The 22,052-nt window shown below is 38.4% G+C and overlaps 1 protein-coding gene across 3 annotated transcripts in view; it reads left to right on the top strand.

Moving 5' to 3' along the window:
* FAM13C (family with sequence similarity 13 member C) overlaps window positions 1-22,052 on the top strand; it is a 128,591-nt gene that overhangs the window by 16,760 nt on the left and 89,779 nt on the right. For all 3 annotated transcript variants that reach the window (XM_040563654.1, XM_040563655.1, XM_040563656.1), the window contains 2 exons: window positions 1,040-1,175; window positions 21,223-21,269. In XM_040563654.1, coding sequence (XP_040419588.1) covers window positions 1,040-1,175; window positions 21,223-21,269 — 183 coding nt within the window. The remainder of the gene's footprint in view (window positions 1-1,039; window positions 1,176-21,222; window positions 21,270-22,052) is intronic.

Genomic DNA, 22,052 nt, shown 5'->3' with positions numbered 1-22,052 from the left:
ATAACTCTTCTTAAACCATCCTTTTTTAAAAGGAGCCCAAACTCGAGTTCTCACAGAAACAAATGTAGATTTACAAAATGAGAATGTGAATGAAAGCACTTGAACTGGGCCCAGTGCATATATTTGTACTTTAAAATTGCAAATGAATAATGAATGTACTGATTTAGCAAACAGAAGACTGGTGTGTGTGTATGTCTCCTCCTTAGTCTCCAGAGTTCATTAATTGTTTAATTATTGATATTATGTTGGGTGGACCTGAGTTGATGCAGCATTTCTGGGGAAGCTGGATTAGGTTACAAAATTCATATGCAAATATCCTCCAAGCCTCCAGATGGTTCACAGGGGGAATACGCAGTCCCTTCACAGAATGAGATGAATCTCTTTATTTTGATTAAATGATTCTGATTTAGTCTACTTGTACGGATAGTACAAATGAACCTACTACTTATTAAAAGAGGAAAAAAAAATCTGCTAAGGGAAGCATAGGAAGTTCCACTGCATGTGACTGAAGTCTGTGAAATTACAAATTATTACGCTGTAACAGTTTCTTATCTATGTTTATTTCCAGGCAGTTCTGGTAATAAGATATTGTTCCAGTGTTCAAAGTTCACCTTCAGAAGCTAAGCTGGAACAGCAAAACAACTCTTCCAGCCCCTGTGCCACTGAGTGGTGGCAGGCTGGCAGGCTTCTGGGGCTTTTTTTTTTTTTTTTTTTTGTCTTCATCTTTGCTTTTGTGAACTTCATGGCAGACTGACAGGTTCTAGCTATTTTGTTGCACTGCTTCAAAGATTCAGTGGGATGTGAACCAGTGTAGCAAACTGGGGTTCTGTCACTGTGGGGTTCCCAATGTTGTGACCCCCACCAAGTGGAGATGATTTTTGTCCCAACAATTGCTGATGGGAAATGAGCGTGGAACACTGTTTTATCCAGCTGCCTGGCTGGCTGCACTGGTGAATTATCTCAGGTACAAGGGGGGTCCCTGCATCACTAGCCCCTGGTATGAGAGCTCCAAAACTTAATCCATTTGTTCTTCCCTTAGGATCCCTGTCGGTCCCTTGGCTTGTGAAGAACAAAGGCTTTACAATGGTCTCCTGCTGTATTTGCTTCAACACTATGAGATGCTTTTTGTTGATCTGAACCCTGGTTTCTCACCGAGTCAAGCAGATGGCCTTCAGGTAAGAAAGTTACATTAATTGATTCAGCAAGGAATCAAAAGTGCTTCATTAGGTTGTAACCTACAAATGGAAATACATTTGCTTATACATAGTGTGAGTACTGACTATACCTCATTGCCAGCAGCCGAAGTATTCATTGTATGCCCAAGCTAGAGGGGAAACATAAGTCTTTAAATTTCTGATTATGGAAAAAAAAAAAAAAGGCGAATGTAAAAGTAAAAGGTCAAGAAAAAAAATACTTTTTCCACTTTAGATATTTTAATGTAGAACTTTGTTAGATCAAAGCCACTGAATGTTTCCTCAAGTGAAACACTTATTACTGCTCTACTATATGTAGATGATGCAGAAGAGCAAAACCAGAAGAGTGAAACCCCTCTCATCTTTTCAGAAAATGCTGAGTATGTTTCAGCTTTTCCTTGGGTATGTTCTTTTCTAAAACAATGTTAGTACTTTTCCTTGTTTGCCTTATTTGTCAAAAAATCTCCTAGTGGAAGAAGCATGGTAGACTACTGCTGCTTTAGGGAGAGGGTCAATGTAATTCTTGTTTTCAGGATGTGATGTATCGTTGCTGCTTAACTGCTAAACTTGAAATTGATTTTTAGAAAAGGACTTGAGGGGGATGTAGTAATAAGATCTGCAGTCTAATACTTTACCTTGCAGTTCAGATTGATGGAAGTGTGCCAGATCAGGTGAAGGATTATAAAAAAGATTTGCATCGCATGTAATTATAGCTCATGCTGCTCATGGTTGTGACTCCTTACTTTCCTGGCTTCTTTCTTCATGTATCTCTGTTAAGAAAAATCGGGAAACTTATAAAGTCAAATACTGTATTTAGAGCATATTATATATCCCAAAGCAGAATACTGTGACTGTTGTGTTCCTTGGAACCTCTCTTTAAGAAGTTTTTCTTAAAAAAATCCTGTTCAGTTGTAGGTACAGAGAACAGAAGACACTGATGTAAGGATGTTTATGAAATATCCTGTGATACAGGACATGGTCCCAAATCTAAAACTGGGGTCATTTCACACAGAGACCGTGTTGGAGCCCACACCTCTACCTTTCCTCACACTCTGATGTCTTATGCCACTACCATCTTTGGGGATTCCTGCAAATGAGTATGCAAGACCAAAATATTAGGAATCCAATTATATAATGTTTCTGTTCACAAAACTAGGCAGATTAAGAAGCATCAGCAACTAAAGGAGATTGGAAAGGTAATAGAAAAGCCCAAAGTCAGGCCTTCTGGCTTTCTATTGCAATAGTTTTGTTTTAAAAGCAACTTCATTCCCTGTAATTCTGAAAAAAATGTCACAGTCTGTTTGAGATTGTGGTGATGTGGGAAAGAATTCTGCTGGAAAAATCCTTTCAAGTTCTTTAATAAAACCCCAGACAAGGCATAGCCATGAGGCACTCTCCTACTCTGAGGTAAGCTTATGAAAGAAATCCCATCTGTGGTGAGAAGGGAATTTGGTATTCTGTGGTTGATCTTGTTTTTGTAATTTCTGGCAGGAAATCTAGCACATTGGATAGGTACTCTTCATCTTTCATAATGTAACAATTGCTGAAAGTCCACTAAACGAGAAACATCAAAGTTAGGTTTACAAACTAAACATATTCAACGTGCATGAACTAGTTCCAGCAAAGCAAGCAAAAAGTGAAATGGCAAGCCTGGCTCAGATCCCTTGTTGCTTCCTGGAAATGAAACTTGCTTTTATTGGCTGTTTCTCATGAAATAACTTGAAGCAGTAACGCTGATACTTGCATTTGGACTACTTAATTCAGGAGATTTTTTTCGTTGTTGTTGGGGTGCTTTTTTTCAGTGTATATTTTTTCACTTCAATTTTATATGACACTATAATTAATTGAGCTTGAACAAATAAAAGCCATACTGATCTGGCAAGCATGCTATACAGCTGACATAAGCTTAATAGGCAGCTGTGTAGTTTGTAGCCTGAGATGAACAAGACTGATTGTTCCTGATCATAGCTCTTAGGATACCTAGAAGTGCCAGGAGTCATCCCACCTACTCTATCCCTGTAGGCTGATTCAGGCTGGCTGCTTGGGAGAAGAATTTGCAGATTTGAGACAGGCAGCTTTCTAATAGATCAGAACTAGTATCCCAGGCTGGCTAGGAGACTGTTCACACCCACCTATTCCATCTAAAGATAGTTGTTTAAAAGATGTGTACAAGCTACTATATGGCTTTAGTTTGTCCTTTTTCCTGACCGTTGCTGTAATGACAATGTAAGGCCTTAATGGAACCCGCTTGTAAAGGGATTGCAGAGATTCAGGTGGCTGGGGAAGGGGAGCAGGGCACTCTCCTAGAGCTGCAGAAAGACTGCAGACATATCAGAGTGGATTTCTCAAACTATGCAATGTGGTTAGGAGTTGGTTGGGATCACTGGAGCTAAATATTTTATGGAGGCTATCTATTTGAATGGTTTTTTTTTGGGAAGGTTTTTGTGGTCTAGGGAGTTTTGTCAGTATCAGACTTGTAGCTTTTTTTTTTTTTTTTTTTCAAAGAGGGAGGGGATGTTTCAGCATTAACCCATTTCTTAAAAAATAAAAAATGAATTGGTGCCTCACTTTCATCTGAAGTTGCCATAAAAAATTGTGGTCTCCCTGATAAACTGCTCTCAATTTCAAGGACAGCTAATAACTCAACTGATGTTTTCCTTTGATAATCCCATAACAATGCTTTTGAAATTAGTCGAAACCTTTCAAAAACAGAACAAACATGATCTTATGATACAGTAAACTCAAATTTCCAGGTTAGACTAAAGTGTCTTATTGATGAAATTCTTTTTGGATAGGGGAACGTATTTCCAATTCATATTTGTGGCTCTTAGCACTTTTCCCTTACTTTAAATTGGTACAGATCTCGATTTTTTTTTTTTTTTCTTTCACTTAAGTTCTTTGCTTAGCAAAGGTAACTTCCAGTTGCGCTTAGGTGTGAACATAGTGAGTCCTGTGTGTGCCACCTGAACTTCCAGGAGTTTTGTCAATACTTCTGTAGGGATTGCTGTTACATTATAGAGAGATTTCTTCGTATTGCTTCCCATCCCACAGAAAAAGTGTTTCTCTACCTTTGTAAATTTAGCAAAAGCATGGACTTGTTAAACATTAAGTTCTAATTTTGTATTTGTGAACTGCCCAAACCAGAAGAGTGGATAAAAAAATGCCATACCTTGGGGATCAAAGCAGGACCTGGATCTCCACAAAAATTGTGGGCCATAGATTGTAAGGATGTATTTTTTTTCGTCTGGATAAACTGGGAAGCATATATTACTGACTACAGGCATAAGGGTTTGATAAAGAGCACTGTACTAAGCAATTGTGACTTAAAACAGCCGAAGTGGATGTGGCTGGAGTATTCATTACTCATTCCAGGTCTTCAGCGCCAGAGCCTTTCTGTCTATAGGTGAAAGGAATAGGGCATGGAGAGAATGAGGTGCTATTTCTGAGCAGTGCCTGTGATCTGCAGCAGACCTGCCTTATAGCGGAGATCTGAAACTCTGAAACAACAAGTGTGCCTGGTCTCCAGTTTTAGCAAACTGCAGGGTGTGGAGGTAATGTCATTCATTTATTTAATGTTTGCTCCAGCATTTCTGAGACTTTCTCCTGACCTGCTGTGTGTGTGCTGTGGGACTTTGCTGTCACACTTGTAACCCTTTCTGTGACTTAATTGATTTTTGCTGGTCACCTCCCTCCTCCCCACATTATCTACGTTGTTTCTTTATTTTTCACTTCTCTTTTGGCTGGTGAGAGCTGCACCAGGAGAGAATGTCGGCAGGTGAAGGTGAGTTATGTGGGCCATGAAGCACGCTGTCAGCAGTGCTTTACCGTAACAAGCAGCTGGAACACATAAGAAGGAAGCTGGCCAAACTGACGGCCTGTGATTCTTTAGTGCAATCAATAATACAACAATACAGCTCCAGTGATCACACTGGCTGATAACACCGGTCACTGCCTGTCATTCAGTAATGGTAGGAAGTGTGTGAGAGAAGTACTTTCTAAAACTGACACATGCCTTTCCTGACTTGGAAAAACATTTTGAAGGTGCTCTGCTGTGCAGAAACAAACTAAGCAGTAGTAGAGACTCACCTTTGTTACCTCTTAGTCTGTGAAGGCCTGCTTTAAGTTTTGTTGTGAACAGAGCATCTCAAAAACCCCTACCATAGTCAAACTCGCAGAATTTAAGTTGATTACAGATTAAGGAGTCTTAATGCAATTCCTACCTGATGTGTTCAGAGTGGCAGCTGGTTGTTTGCTTACTAAGGTGTCAGCTACACTACAAGGAAGAGGATTATAATTAATCAGGTAGCATATACATTAGGATAACACACATTTCCACTTTCAGAGGATGCGTGTGGTCTTCCTCTGATGTTTTGAAAATTCACCATATTACCTTAACTGAAGACTTGCGGCTCTGAGATTTTCAAGCATCTCAAGTTTGCAGCAGCGTTTTCTTCCACTTGGTGTCAGCATTGTTCTCCTTCACTACTTAGCTGTATTTGCTTTGAACATAATTCTTTCATATGTTCTGAGTATTTTAAAATTAGGTATTGCATTTTTATTTTTGTAACATATCAGCACATCATCCTGTTCCTTCCTCAGATAATTGCCGATATCAGAGAGGCATGAAGGAAGGGTATGAATTCACCTCCAAACCACTGTGAAATACAATCATTTTTTGTTTTATGTTCATGTCACCTTCCTTAACTCAGCAAGACTACCAATAAACTCTGTTATCACTTTTTGTATTCCTTTTCTTTGGTGTACGTAAGCAATACAATTTGTTCCAGATACGCAGATGATGAGGGCATTTGGAAAAAATAGCAGAAGTGAAGTCTTTGATAGGAAACTCATCCCTTGGGAAATTAAAAGTATTTTTACTGAAAGTTCTGTGATATCTAAACATCAAAACATTTCAGGCTTTTTTTTCTATTCTTATAGCCACTGACTTTGTAAAGCCAGTGAGGGTTTAAGTTTAGGGATGGGAATGGGAAATGTTACCAGAAAAGCAGACAAGAAATGTAAAATAAAGCAAAAACCTTAAAAAAGTCCACTGTTAAAAGAAAATCCCATTTTTTTATTCAACTGTAGTCTTCAGAGAGACTTGGGCTCTCTCCAATGCAGGGCTGTGTAACAGTGAAATTTAAGACATGCTCTGAATACAGGCCCTGCTCCCCCTTCCCCCAGTTCTTAGACCACTTTTTTCCTCTTTAATGAGTTTATTTTACCTACCTAGCAGAGATGCAAACATGTCAAAGTACTTAACTTCACTTGCCAGAAGAATATGCCAGCATTTATCGCAGTTGCGTGAAGAAAGGCTTGGCTGAATCTTGAAAGCATATTAGCACATTATAGCCTAATGCAGTTTCATTCTCTCCCAGCTTATTTGGGTTTCTGCTATAGAGCAGTCTCTGTGGTATTTAATTTCTTTGCTTCAAGTAAAAAAAGGAAATGTGTGTTCATGAGTCAGCATTGCTGTTAAATAGTTTCCAGAGCTATCAAACTCAATACTGGGTACCTTTTTATTTTGCTGTGAGGAAGGAAAAGGATGAAATATGCCTGTAATAAAAACACAAATGCAGTTGAGCCAAAACCATGAAAAACATGATGAAATGTATGGCAAAGATGCTTGTTAATCCTGTTTCCTGGGGGCCAGGGTTAGAAAAGTTTAGTTTGAATTGTCCTGATTTACTGACACATCTTAATTTTCTTAAATAAAGAGATCTGTGGGAAAAAAAAAAGGGAGGAGAAAGCAGAAAATGCCTTTAAGAATATTACGGAAACATTGACGTGATACTTCAGAAAGTTATAGTAAGAATAAATAAACACAACACCTCCTGATATGTTTTTTTCCAGATGCGTTCCTACTCATTTCAAAGGCAATTTTTAATTTAAACAAACATTACGGCAGTTTGGCTTTGTGCACATGGGTTGGCTTACACTGCTGGTAATTTAGATGCTTGAAGGTGAGGTTCTGTCAACAACCTAAATCCTGACCTTTGAATTTTCACTGATCATACTCTCGAATTAGATGTAGCCTTGTTCCCAGACCACCACAGATGAGCATGCATGGATTTGTGCCAATAAGGAAATAATACTGTTGGCCTTCAGCTGTTCTGCCATGTGAGCCAACCGTTCCTGGGGATGATTGTGTTAAAGGATGCTGATCAGGACTAAATGTTTCCGTAAGCTGTTAGGCAGACAAGGAAATACTTGATGAGGGGCTGCTGCCGTATGATGCAGCATTGCTTTCAGTATGCGACCGGAGCTTTGCCTGGGAGTTGTTGGTGTCACTGGGCTGTGCACAAAAGCAGCATAGGACCTAAGGTGGGAGATTTCTCTGCCAGCATCCACACACCGAGAGCTGGGGTTGGGGGGGAGGTGTCGTTTGCCAAATCAACAAGTTAAAAGCCACCTCCCCTGCATCTCACTGATGGGGTGGCTGCAAGATACAAGGTTTCCTAAGCAGAGGGTGCTGGGATCTCTGCCTGGCATAGGCAGGAGAGGCACCCAGGTGCTAGGTCAGGGAAAAAGGCTGATCCCCATCTAAACCTTGCAGACTTGTGGAGAGGTAAAGCTTCACAAGATAAGGATATGGGTGTAAGTAGAGGAGAGCAGGAGACGTCTTAGGGAGGTCTTTGTAGATCCTAAGTTCTAGCTTTAGGATTTTTGTGCGCTATTTATGTTTTTCCCTCGCCCAAAGCAGTAAACTGAATGGAACTACGCTGGAATTAAAGAATATATTGCTATTAAAAAAAAAAAAAAAAAAAGAAAAAGAAACCAGAGCATTTACTTGATGGTTTTAGGATTTTCTTAAAGTAGTGCTGTACATCAAGGAAAGAATCTATGATTTAGAACTCTCTCTTTGATATTATTTCAGTTGTTAGCTTTTTAATTCTCAGAGAGTTTGAAAATACGCGGATAGCTTTCATAGGAATATCCCAAGTTGGAAAGGACGTACAAGATTATTGAATCCAGCTCATGATGAGTTGGAGCATCCTTTGAGCATCCTAATCATTTTTACCAGTCAATACAAGGGTACAATGCAGCAATAATAAACAGTGAGCTGAATTTGGTTATATGCAGCACACTGTAACTCAAAACCATACAGTACTTCTAAAAATATATTTGTCTTTTTCATATTTTCACTAGGAAAGTATAGCAAGCAATCTACCACTTAATTGCAAGGAATGATGTGTGAACAGAATATTTCCTTGACTAAATATCTGATGTGCCGCTTTACCTTTCTTCCAATTCTTCCCTTCATGTCCTTAAAGTTTCTTCTAAGCAATTTCCTAGCTATTTTACTAACCATTTATGTTCCATAACTCTTTCCATGCTTAAACAAAATGCTGGTTGAGGTGGGGGAAAAGGAAGATGAAACTGATAAATAGATAAATATTAAATGCGCTATAGGGCAGTTCAGACAAGCTGTATCTACTTAATTAACACTAAGCACAGTTCATATAAGAAGCTTGAAGCAACTTGTGAAAACTGCTGCTGACAGAACACCAACCTGGTGTGTTCTAGATAGTCAGTGAGCTCTGCACACCTTTCTTCTCAGTTGCCCTTAGTAATTTGGATGTTACAAAAAAAAAAAAAAAAGTCTTCCTGCAAGTTGTAGAATAAAGATGCTTCTAGCAACTTCACAATTGCAGGCAGATTTGTCAGCTAAAAGAAAATTTCCTTCTGGATCTGCCTGGAGTGTAAGTTACTAGCAGCAGCAGCAGTGTGTTGACGACTTCTGTTGTGTTCCTTATACCGTGTTCTCAATGGTAGCAAAGTCACTATGCTTTCTAACCAGAAAGAGCATAAGCAGGTGAAACCTAAATCCAGATCCATGTAAACATCAATTCTTACAAACATCTCTGTTTCTAATATATACAGTAAACGCAGGTTCATGTGATTGTCATTCTTTATGAAGTCTGTTTCTAAAGTTTAAATCGTAAAACCGAATTCACCTCCTTCCTGTTTTCCTAAAAACTCAGAGAGATACTGTTTCTGCAGTGTGCTTAGGGATCTCCTAAGCCATGATTTAAAAAAAAAAAAAAAATCACGAAAAACCAACAGCTTTGAAAAGTTTTGCTCCAAGTTCTGTTTTGAAGCCCTTTGCTGATACCTGAGATACATACTTCTAAATTTAGATGCTGCATTTTCCTTCAGTGAAGGCTACTTACTTTAAAGAAAGAGAGAAGTTCAGATTAGGTCAAAATCGAAGAAGAAAATATCAAAACCTTTATTTGCAGAGGAAGACAGCTTTTTTTTTTTTTATATTGTTATTAGGCTGTCTCTCTTGAGAAGCTTGGCACTGCCACAGACACTCTGGAAAAGGAAAAGAAACTCTTCAAAGTGCTATATGGTAACTTCAGTTAAAGGACAGGTCAGCTCTTAAGAATACTGAGGGGAGTGATGGTTCTCTTTAGTACAACTTCTTCCCACTTAACAGATTCTACATTATGTAACGTTCCCTTTGAAATCTTTATGTAGCATGGGATTTCTTTTTTTTAAAGTTAACTTTGGAGTTGAAGGGCTGCTGCTGTCCCTATATGGTCTTCAGTTGTGGCTTTTTAATTAATCGAAAGGGAAGAAATATCAGTAGTGGAAAACAGAAGAATAAATTAATTCTTCAGTATCAACTCATATGTCATTTCTGTGAAGTTGAGTGGTGTTCTCATCTTACCCTTCTGTAGTTCTTTCACTCAGCAAAATATTAATTCTGGAAGCTGCTATGCGGTCTTTAGATATACATTTTTTTCCCATTCTCTACCAAGAGTTTTCTTGAAAGTGCGAAAGTGCGAAAGTATGATTTTATACTCTGAAACTCTTGCTATTACAGAGTAGAACAAACAGTTGGCTTTAGAGAGACTCTTTATTTTTCTTTCTTGTTCCTTGCTAAATTAAAACAAATAGGGAGGAAATTTTCATCACTGAGCCACTTCACATCTGCTAAACTTTTGCCCCTTTGTCTAATATGATACTAAAGCAAGAAGTCGCCTATCTAGAAATCAGGTATTGCACTGATGGAGGTGCAATAGAAAGGAATGGCAAGGTTTCTTTCATACCTTAGTGCATCTCAGCCTGGTAGTACAGCTCTTGTTGCAGAGGATTTTTTTCTGAGAAGGGAAAATATTGGAGAAAACTCTAGTATTTCACGCTCTTCACTGGCTGTTAGTTGCTTTGGGTAGAGATTGAAGGCCTTAGTCCAATTGTTAGAAGCCTTCAATGGATCAGCACCTAGCTGTGCCAATGAAAAGATTATTCCTGTATCATGTCTACTCTGAGTTGTGTAGTTGATGTGGCAGAGATCCCTGATAAAGCTAATTTTGACTCTGGAATGATTTTGTGGAGAAGAGAGTACTATTTTTGAACACAGTGCTTTCAAGGCATTTTGCAAGACGAAACGTTTTACTTATGGTGGAGAAGGTATTATTCTCTTGACAGAAAATCCCATCTTGCTGGTTTCTAATGCTCTGCACATGTGGCAGGTGACCTCCCACCATAGCATAAAACACGTTTCACTGTGAGTAATGCTATGCCAGTCTCATTACTCTAGGTGGTGCTTGGATATTATCACGGGAAGCTTGGAATATCAGGTGAAGTGGAATAAACATTCTGAATTGCATAACAGTGACTTCTTGAAATTTTCACAGGGTATCTGCATTTTTTCCCTCAAATAGGCAAGAATTCATCAAATTTCAACCCAAAAAGCGCTACCATGTAAGCAAAAACATGAGAATTTGAAGGCATAGTTGTTGGGTATTCAAAGGGGAAATCTGTCTAGTAAAAGCTGCTAGAACTAGAGGTAGGAGCATTTTGGGGGATGAAGAAAGACAATATTGAAGAACCTTTATCCAATATTTTTCCTGGCACTTAAGAGTTTATTTGAAAAAACATTTTGAAGAAATAGGTTCTAAGGATCCAGGCTGAGTCCCAGGAAGAACTGTCTAGTGGCACACATGACAAACCCTCAGGTAAACAGTAATGGGTAGAGATGTAGTTAAGTAATGCAGATCTATGCAGAGAAAATATTTTCATTCCATTTTTTTTTCATAGACTGGAAAGGAAGAAGGAAAAGGTTGATACAGCCTTTATCTAATTCTGAATATTTTGTTTCCTGATCCACTAACTCCATTTGCTTTATGCCAAAGGTAATTTGGGTTGTCTCTGTTGCTCTGAATAAAAGCATAGGGGATCAGATGTGGGGTGCTGTGTTAGCTCAGGCTGTGAGTCCAGAAGCAGTAGCACATCTGGAGTTTTCCCAAATGAAAATATTGTTCTCCCCATTTCACCAGTTGATTGAAAGTTGACTGTTGATTTTGGGTCTTTGGGTCAGCCCATGAGATTTGTGTAGTCTGAGACAGATATTCCACAGTAATCCTTGGAAAACATTGTGAATTAACTATGTACTTAATAATTTCACTGGGGGAGCAGTGCTATTTTTCTTTCGTTAGTCTGATGCTAACAGATTCTGTGAAGGACAAACCAATGCTCTGCAAAGGTGCCTGAGCTAGCTCTACATTACACAATTGAAAAGGGTACAGAAGGCAGGGCAAGAATATGTTTGTGTTTCATGGATGTGTGTTCCTGAATATCTTAAGCGTTTTTAATTTGCTTTTAAATTATGAAAAAAAAAATCAGAGCAACTGGCTGCACCAGGGAAGTAGTGAGGAAATCTCTTTCACATGCTTTTTTTTTGTATGTAGCGTGGATAGTAGTTCAAAAGGGTGACTGCATTCTCAGCTGAACCTTTGACTAAAGGCTCTTAAGTGCCAGGACAAATATTGGATAACGTTTCTTCAGTATTGCCTTTCTTACTGAAACCAGAGTATTAAAAAAAAAGAAAAAAAAAAAAAAAAGGAAAGATCTGTGGTGCTTACAGAAACTCTTTATCTTTCCCTTCTGGAGACTTAAAACCCTATCTGAAGCGTAATCCATAAAAATGCGTCAAGAGGATTTGTTCATAAGCGTACCGTGCATTGACATCAGCAAACTCTTATTCGCGCTGTCTTGTTCCATATCTTGGATCCTCATTCTAAATCTTCTGGCAGCATTCAAGTTCGGTGCTTTCAATTTTGATTGAATTAATTAGGGAAGTTTGGATGGATCCCCTGATTGTGAAGTTGTCAGAAATTTTTAAGAGGATGTTTGTAAAGGTTATTTTTACCCTAGTTAATAACAAGTAGGACATCTGACTGCGTTTCTATATTGTTTAAATGGAAAATACGTTGCCCATTTGGAAGCAGAGAAAATGGTAAATGAGAGCTGTATTTATGTACTTATCTTGCCTTTAAGTTAATCTCCTGTTACTAGTCTTGAGCCTTTCACGTTGCTATAGAAACTGCCACAGCCTCCAACTGTGCTTCCGCCAAGACTTAATTGCATTCTGAGTCTCATAGACTCTCTATTAACTGCAGCACTGGCAGACACAAGCACATTGCAGGAGTTGAATTAATGGTTCAATATGATGTATGCATTTTTTTAATACTGTGTTTCCATATCCTTTTTCAATTTTTCCTTTACCAGCTGCTTACGCTCCTCTCTAACGTGTAGTGATACCACAGGGATGGATTCTCTCTGTTCACTGCCACTATATTTGATGTTTTCCAGTCTTCAGCACCATTTGAGTATCTGAAAGAGTCATTAGTCTTAAGGATATTTTTTCCTTGGAGGAGTCAGATTATTTATGAACTCTCTTAGCTTCACTGAAGTCTTTCTGAGACTTCTTCACCTCTGCATTTGTGAAACAGACATGGAAGTGCATAGCTGCTATCTGGTAAGCTTGTGCTGGGTCAGTGCTCTTTACTGTGTGGTTTTTATGTGATTGGTGTGTGTCAAAGATAGGCGGCTTTTCAGCAAGGCCTCTTTTTAGGTCAGAAATGTCAGTTTATCAAAGTTGAAACTGAGTATGGCTGTGCGCAAGGTTCAATAAGACTTTACTTGGAATTATTTATTATGTCCTTGATGGAATTTCTCATCAAAACTAGAGAACGTCTCTCATTCAGCTAGTGCAACCAAATCTCGGAGGTCTGTTTCCCCACTCGGTTCTCAGCATATTGATGATGGCCGTGAAAACACACTGTTCTTACTGATGCTGTTCTACATTCAGTGGGGATGGACTAGATTGTAGCTAGTTAACATCAATTTCCATAGGAAATGGATGTAAGTTCAGAACTTCATGATAAAAAAGCAATCCCCACTGTTCTGATGCACAAAAAGAGGGGAGAAATGTATTACAAGGAGGAAGAGAGAAAGTCATGTATTTCCATTTCTGTGTTAAGCTCTCTGTCTCAGCTCTGCATTGCTTGTGCTTAGAGGATAAGACACAGTGAATAGGACACACTCTGTGCACTGTTGCTCTTACGGGATGTTTCCATACTTGTGTTAATGCTGGCCCAGAGATTTATTTCTATCCTGTTCTCATTAGAAGCATTAGAGGCAGCCCACAAACTGGTGAATGGACAAAGTCAGACTGAGGCTGGGAGCAGGGCAAAGTGAAATTTTACCAGCCTTCACTGCAAAATGTTTGTGCACATTAAGTCATGCTTTTACATAATGAACATCTGAAGACAGCTTAAATATACCTGTTATAACATTTAAGCTTTTCAAATACCCTTTAAAATGTGACCCTTTGTGGTAGTATTTTTCATGTGGTTCACTTTTTTTCCTTCTCTATTTTTTTTTAATTTTGAATATGTGCTGTGTTTATTGATGGGCCTTCATTAAAAAAGTCATGTAATTAAGGAGAGTAAACCAAGGTAGCCTTTCTGGTCTCAGCCTTGCTGCTAGTATTTCTCTGTGAATTTGTGTGGAAAATTTTGTTCTTTTTGACTCTTACGACAAAGAAAATCGATTAGGAAAGGAAGAAATTGTGATAGTATTGTCAGAATTAACCTGAAAGAGTGTAGACAGTTTTGCAGTGCTCCATTTTCACTCTCTTTTTCTTTTTTCCCTCGTGTCCTTTTTCATTAGCTACCTATTTTGCACCTCTTGCTGCGACACAGTGCACTTTCTGTCATGGAACTTAAATCTCTTCCACAAAATGTCATCTTTCCTTTTTAGCTGCTCTGAGAGTTTGCATGTTAGAGAGAGCTGCATTTCCTTGCCAGCTCTGGCTCAAGTTATGTTTCCTGGATTGCCCTACAGTATGTCAATGTATATTCTGAAAAGCTGTGTGTGATAGAGACCTTCCTCAAACCTTCTAAAAACACCTACTTTTGGATGGAGTTCATTGGGATTTGAGTATAAAATAAGCATTATTTGTTGGCTCCTGTCATTCTTGAGAAGCCAGATAGTTGCCACGTCTCCAAGTTGTCTGTCTGCTCGAGCTATTTTCCAGTCAGCGACAGCACCTCATTTACATAAAGCACTGCTTGCAGTGTTTTTGTGGGTATTCAGAATAAAGGTCTTGCCTATGAGCTGAACAACCAGATGTGTGTGTGTGTGGAGGGCTTTACATTGGTCAAATACAGTTGTTAGCAGTATTAGTAAAGAGAAAAGCCTCATTACAAGTCTGTGATGTGCCAGGTTGTTTTACTGTACTGTAGATTGTATTGCAAAAGCCTTTTTCACAAGCCATCATTTCTTAAGATTTCTGTAGAAAGAGTGGTGCGAAACTTGACCATAAAAAGGATTTTGGATAAGCAGGGGAGCTGGTGAAATGGTGCATGCATGTCTCAGGCAACTATCCCCATTGAAATAAGGAGGTGCACAGAGAATGGAGAGGACAGGTAGGGACAATCCATTTAGCAGGTCTGCTCTGGGGTTCTGTATCATTTTTTTTGGTTTGGTGACCTAAATACAACCATCCTCTAGTAGACACAGAGCAAGATGGAAGGTAACACAGCTAAAATGTGTGTGTAGAGTGTAGGCTCTACAGGGCTGAACTTTAAAAATTCTCGGAATAGAGACTTAGAAATTACTTTTAATGTGATTTCCATCTCTTTATCCTCCCTCTTGTGTCCCCAAAATCAATCCCCAGCGAAATTTCTATTTTCTGTCTTAACCCTACTTACCCCAGTGGCCACTTAGCAGGAGAGTTTCACTTGCATCAAGTAAACTGGTCATTTTGTATGTCCTTGTATGGCATGCCATGGAAATGAGCATGAACTCTATTAATATCTGTTCTTACGTAAACAGAATCCATTTTCTTCAGTTCTTCAGCTAATGAAGTGCTGTGGGAACAGGACAGTCAGAAGCTTGGGAATTACTCTACAAGGAAGAATCTCAGTGTTTCTTGGCAAAAGCTGCTTTATGCTCTAGGCTTTCTTGGTAAGAGCCAACAGTAACAAGGTCTTATTCTGGACAGAAGTTTAAATAAATAGACACAGAATATTTCTGTTTGTCTTTGAAAACTGACACACAGAAATCCCAAAGTTGATTTCAAAGAAGGCTTCATTTTTGTCTAATTACAGCCAGATACTCAATTTGGAGGTGGGGGAGTGTTAGTCTAATGAAAGAAAAGAGGAGTACCAAATGGGAACTTAGTCTCCCTTTTCCTTATTTATTTCCAAATGCTGGCAGAATGGGAATATTTTTTCCTCAATTCTCTGTCAATTTCCTTAAAGTAAGAAGAAAAAACTAAGAGGCATAAGGTGGCTGAGGTGACTTACTCAGCAATAACTGGCTTTCTAGCATCAGTTGCTATTAAATTTCAGTTAAAGTTGCAAAAGGAGCAGCTGAACTGTCATAAATGGTCATATGCAGACTACCTCATTTGGGGATTGTTGGCAAAGGCTGTAGTGGAGGCATTAGATGGCATTAGTTTTTTGCTGTCATAACTTCTACAACGTCCTTTACAAATTTTCTTGCGCCCTTATATTGCATGAGGAATAAATGAGAACTTGTGGCTAAAAGGTCAGTGTCTCCAATCTTGTGTCACGTGTAGGTGACCCTATACTCCCATGCACCCATCTGTCTAGTACTGCCCTGGTGTGCACTGATGGAGGAAAAGAGGGAAGCTCTCATCCCTAATGGCTTCTTAGCTGGACTGAACACTGACAGCTCTGTGAACATGGTATAGCACGTTAGCTTCTGTCTGTTAAGCTGAAACCAAGGTATGTGCCATTTGATACTGTTGCTTGACTCAGCAGATACTACTTGCAGAAGCCTTTTGGTTTCTCTAAGACTGGATCTGGCAGAATATTATTTCAGCATAAAGATATCATCAGAAATATAAGAAAAAGATGAATAATCCTGTTTATTCTTGTGTTGTTGGTTTTTGGTTTTTGTTATTCCATAGACCATAAGATAACAGCTAAGAAAATTTTCAGAACACAATCTTGCATTCTATATACTGCTGCAGATCTGGCAAGAACTAATGTGAGAGAGGGCAGGACTTTCTGTGTTAAATATTTCTGCTTCATGCATTATTCTTCTCCCTTCGTGAAATCCTATCTTCAGCCCTCCCTGTCCTTCTGTTTTAATAAAAAGCTGAACTATGAATTTAAAACTCACAGGAAAAATGTGACCCAATGTATCTTTGCATCCCAGATGAAGCAGGAACCTGTTTCTCTTGGCCTATGTTTTCTAATTGCCAGTTCACAATATGTTGTTACATTATCAGTAGAAATGTCAACAGGAAAGCAAGGAATCACTAGTTAATGCACTGAGCAGCACAATTAGTCTTCAAATAAATCAGGATAGCTACTCAGTCTTATATATTCAGTATGTATTGCAACAGTTAATGTGCAACAAAATCATCTGCTAAGACCTGCATAAAAATACAGCAATAAAAGAGATATCAATCTTCATAAATGCAGAACAAAGCTGAAGGAGATTAGGACCATATGGGGAGCACCAGTGACAAAAATGAGCCATTTATTCCCAAGTCCAAAGATAAATTTATAACTCTCTGTATGAACTGGTTTTCCTGGATCCAAGCATAATGAAATAGAACCTGTATTTTGTTACATGCCCAGTATTGCACCTGGCCACCTGAAAGACATTTCTGAGGTTCTGGAAAAGCCTGTAGCAATCTGAAAAAGGCCAAAAAAGCACGCAGAAAATCTCAGTAACAAAACAATTAAAAAGCAATACATTTAAAAATAATTGAGAAAGTAGTTAGACAAAGAAATTGTCCCAATGCCCGTTTCCTGGGAGTGTTCACTGCGCAAGGAAATAGAAGGTCCTTATTCTAAGCATGCCTGTGGTAAAATCCCCAATTATAATCATTCAGATAAAATTTAATTAAAAGCACATCTTTAATATAGCAGTGCGCTTTTCTCTACATACCTTCATCTGGGACCAACTCTCTTCTGCCCTCTCTGTTATTTAACTTAAATAGAAACAAGTAGCTGCAAATGTACTTCCCATTCTCTTTTATCTGCCGAACAATACTATGTGTTCCAAGAGCGCGCACGCACGTGTGTGTGTGTGTGTGTGTGTGTGTGAGAGAGAGAGAGAGAGAGAGAGAGAGAGAGAGAGAGAATGAAATAGTGTCTCACTCTCAAATGCAGTTGAAAGTTAAAAGAGTAACTGAAAATGTATTTGCTTCTTGGGAACTGCCTTTTGTATTGCTCCCTTTGGTTCCTGCTGTCCACCACCAAACAGGTCTACTCTTCTGGGAAGTGTCAACATCCCTGTTGATTGTTAGTCTCCTAAAATGACTTCCTCTGTAAAGTGCTGGTCTGGCACTCCACTCACAAACAGGTACCAGGTTCCCCAAGCTGTGTGAGATGTGATGTGATTTACCCAGGAGATAACTTAAGGAACTAGGATAGGGGAGGGAGATGTAAATACAGCCATGCAGTTGAAGTCAAATGATCAAGGTGGTGTTTAAAATGCCCAGAAAGTTAAAACTGCATTTTCTTATAAGAAGGAATTTTGATAGCATTGCTTACATGCGTGGAGAGCACTGATGGGCTCTCATGATATTTTGGTAATTAACTGTGGCATTATGAAGGATAATAGAGAGAACTTTTCTTGGATTTTTTTTTTTTTCCAAGAAGTAGCTCAAGAGTTTCTCGATGGTGGAAAAATTGGTGGACATTGCAAGCCTTTGCTAGGTCTTGCAAAATATGTGGGTTTGGAGCATACTCCCATCCCAGCCTCTTTTCTGTATGTGACTTCCACTCCCAAGTACTGTGTGATTTTTTTGATTTTTTTTAACGCAGTGAAATTTGTTTCCAGAGCATTCCCATGTCTCTCTCCTAAACTAGCCCATAGTAGATTATTGCTAACAGGCTTAATGTTTCACCTAGCTAGAGACTTCCCAAATCAGAGTTTCCCAATATGCAGTTCAAAAATAAACCAGCCCCCACACTATTGCAATTGCCCATGTTTCTGCTTCACAGAAATCAGATTAGTAATGAAATGCATCCTCTTTCTGCTCCTTGCCCCCAAAAAGTCAGTTACATTGTGCTAACAGGTACAGTAAGACAAATCAGTTCTGAAGCTTATAGTTGAGGTATTAGCAAGAACTTTTGAAAAGAGATTAAAAGGGAAATGTTTGAACTCCTTCGTCTTCAAAATATTTGTCTAGCTTGCTTGCAGTGTGCCAAAATAATTGTGCCCTGTGAGGAGATGTGTCAGTTGGAATTTGAGGTAGGTAGTAAGCTGATTTCCAGGCCAGCTTGAACGATAACTGAACAGGACGAACACTTCCTCCCTGTGTGGCTTTTTGAGCACTACAACAAAGTGGCATTGCAGTGTTTCATATTACAGGTCTGAAAGTTTGTGCAGAGAAGGAACAAGTACAGAGTAAGAAGGCAACATATATCCACACAAAGGTTTTAATACAGATCAAACAGAACAACCAAAAAAAAAGGGGGGGGGGGGGAGGGAGGGGGAATGTGATAGCCACATTTAGCTATGTTCTTTATATAACGTTTTTAGGAGTTTACTGTGTTATCTTCCTGCTCATCAGTGTAGAGGAATACTGAATTCACAATTATTCGCTACTGCAGTGGATGATACCTGTTTTTACCGAGTGGGGTGTTTAGAGTTGAAAACAACTGTTTCTTTTAAATGAATAAACATTTTAAAATTTTAGTATGTGTTTTTACAAACATTTCAACTAATTAAAAATGGAAACATGCCATCAAATTATCAACTGAGATAAACTCAGGCTGTATCAAATTCTATTCTAATTTCTAATTAGAATAGAAGTTCTATTCTAATTTCAGAAAAACTAAATTTACTTATTCTGGCCTTGGAAAGAGATAGAAAATATGGCTAAAACTAAAATCTCAGCCCCTACTAATTTTTAATATTCTATCCAGAAGTTTCATTAACACATTTTGAGATTAAAGTTGGAGACAACTGATTGTGGCAGTAAATACTTAATTGTCTTTCATTTCAAGACGTATTTGTATTAATCTGTTTCTTTAAAAGCTTTATTTTTGTAAAATTATATTTTTCAAGCCAAGAATGAAAGTGAGAAGGCTTGGGTCTCCAAGCTGGTATTCTCATATAATAAACCATTTTATGTAAGTGTTGTTGAGCTCATCACCTTCCTTTTCACCTGAGCATTATTACTATTAGTAAGATAAATAAATGGAAATTGCGTAGTTTAGTGCTATGCATGAAATTCCTCTTGGCAGGCACTGACAGCTCTGTGTGTGTGTGTGTGTTTGTGTGTTAAAGAATTAGATCTTGCTTTATTTAACAAAACAGTCCAGTGCTTGCCAACCTACTTAGCAAGTGCTTAGCATATTTAACTTCTTAAAGTTAAATATATGCATAAGCATTTTCCTCACTTGGAGCTTAAATCACAGGTTTTCTATGTTTATGGTAATTATCGTAAAGTTGCTTAAAGACTTGGCATAATAGAAGGTTACTTGGCACTTTTTGTGTGTGACAAGCTCTTCCTGGGTAGCTCTGTTTAAGTACGTAATGGATATTTCATTACTACAGAGTAACTACATGACAGAGGTAGTTATGATAACACTTATATGTGTACACAGCAAAATGGTGAATATTTGTGGTGTCCTGATTCCTGCACTGTGGAAGGAAAAAAACACAAGGGATGAATAAAAAGTGAAAAGTGTAGCAAAGTAAAAAATATTTTTTTCCAGTTCCCTACTACATCATGAACTGTTGAGTCCAGATAACACAAGATCTGATTGAAAACTCTATTTTCTCTTCTCTTAAAATAAATGAAAATGGTACTGCTGAGATTTTTTTTTTTTTCAGCTGAACCCTAGTTCTGTCTTAAATGTAAAAAGTACAAGGTAGTTTGGGGGGAATTTTTGTAGTTTGGCAACATTGATGTTTCCCGTATTCCCATAGATGCTTCCCATTATTGAACTAACAATTCTTACTGTTTCAAATTTATATCTTCTTTTTGCCACAGTGTTTACCAATTATAGGGTTATCATAGCTTTTAAATTGTGTAAAATTGCAGGTTCCTTGAACAAAAAAGGATTTAATATATGTAATGCATTAGATTAGTGTGAAAAGCAGCAGAGCCAAGACTTCTGGGAGCAGAGATGACTGCACGCAGGCTACAGCAATGTCAGAAAATTTGGGCTTGGACAAAGTACTCTTTTGAATCTAAGATAAAGTGTCCCTACTGGTTTGGATTTATTACCATTGGAAATTGAAAACAGGAAAACAAACAAACACACATACGCACACAAAAAAAAGCCTACTATTGCTCAATCAACAGACTTACTTTTTTCCCCCCCTCTCTAAGGAGATGCTATATACAGTTACGTTTTATGGTCTGGGTATTTTTTGTACACTTTTCGTTTATTCCTACTAAGTTAATGTATTGCTTTATTATATGCAGAAAGATGCCACTAATTTAGTGGTCATTAAAGTATTATTTTAATACTTTAAACAGAACAGGTTTTCCTCTGTTTCTGTTAGGACTGTCTTTTTTTCCAGCTCCCTTGCATGGGCTGCGAAATAGGAAAATGATAGCGTGCAATCTTGAGTACAGGAAAATTACAAATGCTTTAATAAACTAGAAGTGTGTATGAAATAATTAATTTTCATGAAAATTGACAAGAACAGTACAACGGAACATTGGACCAAACTTGTCTTGAACTGAAACCCAGTCTTGTACATTTTGTTTCTTTTCTCGGTGCAGAAGAACGATACAGAAGATGAGGAGAGAGACAGATCTGCATTATTAAGGTAGGATGAAAGCACCTGTTATTTAATGGCTTCATGGAAACTTTTGATATCTCATTACCAATCCATATAATACACATCTATAATGTAATGACAGTTGGTTTATTGGAGCAGTAACCCTCCCCCCCCCCCCCCAAAATGAAAATTCTCAAATCTTAATGGTAATGTATATGAACTACAGACAGATAGCCTAGCAGGCTAAAGTCACTCGCTGATGCCAAACAGATGTGTATTCTAGATTCTTGGGTGCTTTGACTTTATTTCTTTAATTATTTGGTATTTCTCTAATTTTGTGTTCTGCTTGTACATGGGTATATCTCTGTATGAGCCTATATCACGGGTCACATGTTGAGATTTCCTAAAGAGCAAGGATGAACTGCCTGGTTTCACAAAGTGTTTCATGGCTTTTCATTGGTGTGGTATTGCATCAAGAGGCTGAAATATGTTCAGAATAAATATATAAATAACTGTGTTCACTTACTCGTGGGAAGGGGAGGATGTTGGCAGTGAAATCAGCATCTTGATAGCTTGCTTTTGGAGCAGAGTGGGGTGGCCAACGACTATGCCTTATGCAGATGGTTAAATTTGGTGGAGAGAGGAAAACTGATGCATAAACAAAGCTGAAATCCTTTTCTGCGTTTGTCAGAAGGATTTGGCTTTTGGTAGACTTAAGTTTATGTAAGCAAGCAGTATTTTGTTATGCCCCAAGACTAGATTTTCTTGCATCATTTCTCCAGCATACGACTTGGGGGCTGTCTGACCACAGGACCATAGCTTAGCCAAAAA

Source organism: Cygnus olor, chromosome 7, assembly GCF_009769625.2.
Source record: "Cygnus olor isolate bCygOlo1 chromosome 7, bCygOlo1.pri.v2, whole genome shotgun sequence".
Classification (NCBI taxonomy): Eukaryota; Metazoa; Chordata; class Aves; order Anseriformes; family Anatidae; genus Cygnus; species Cygnus olor.
Note: the sequence above shows the minus strand (reverse complement) of the source record. Positions and strands in the feature narration are given on the sequence as shown.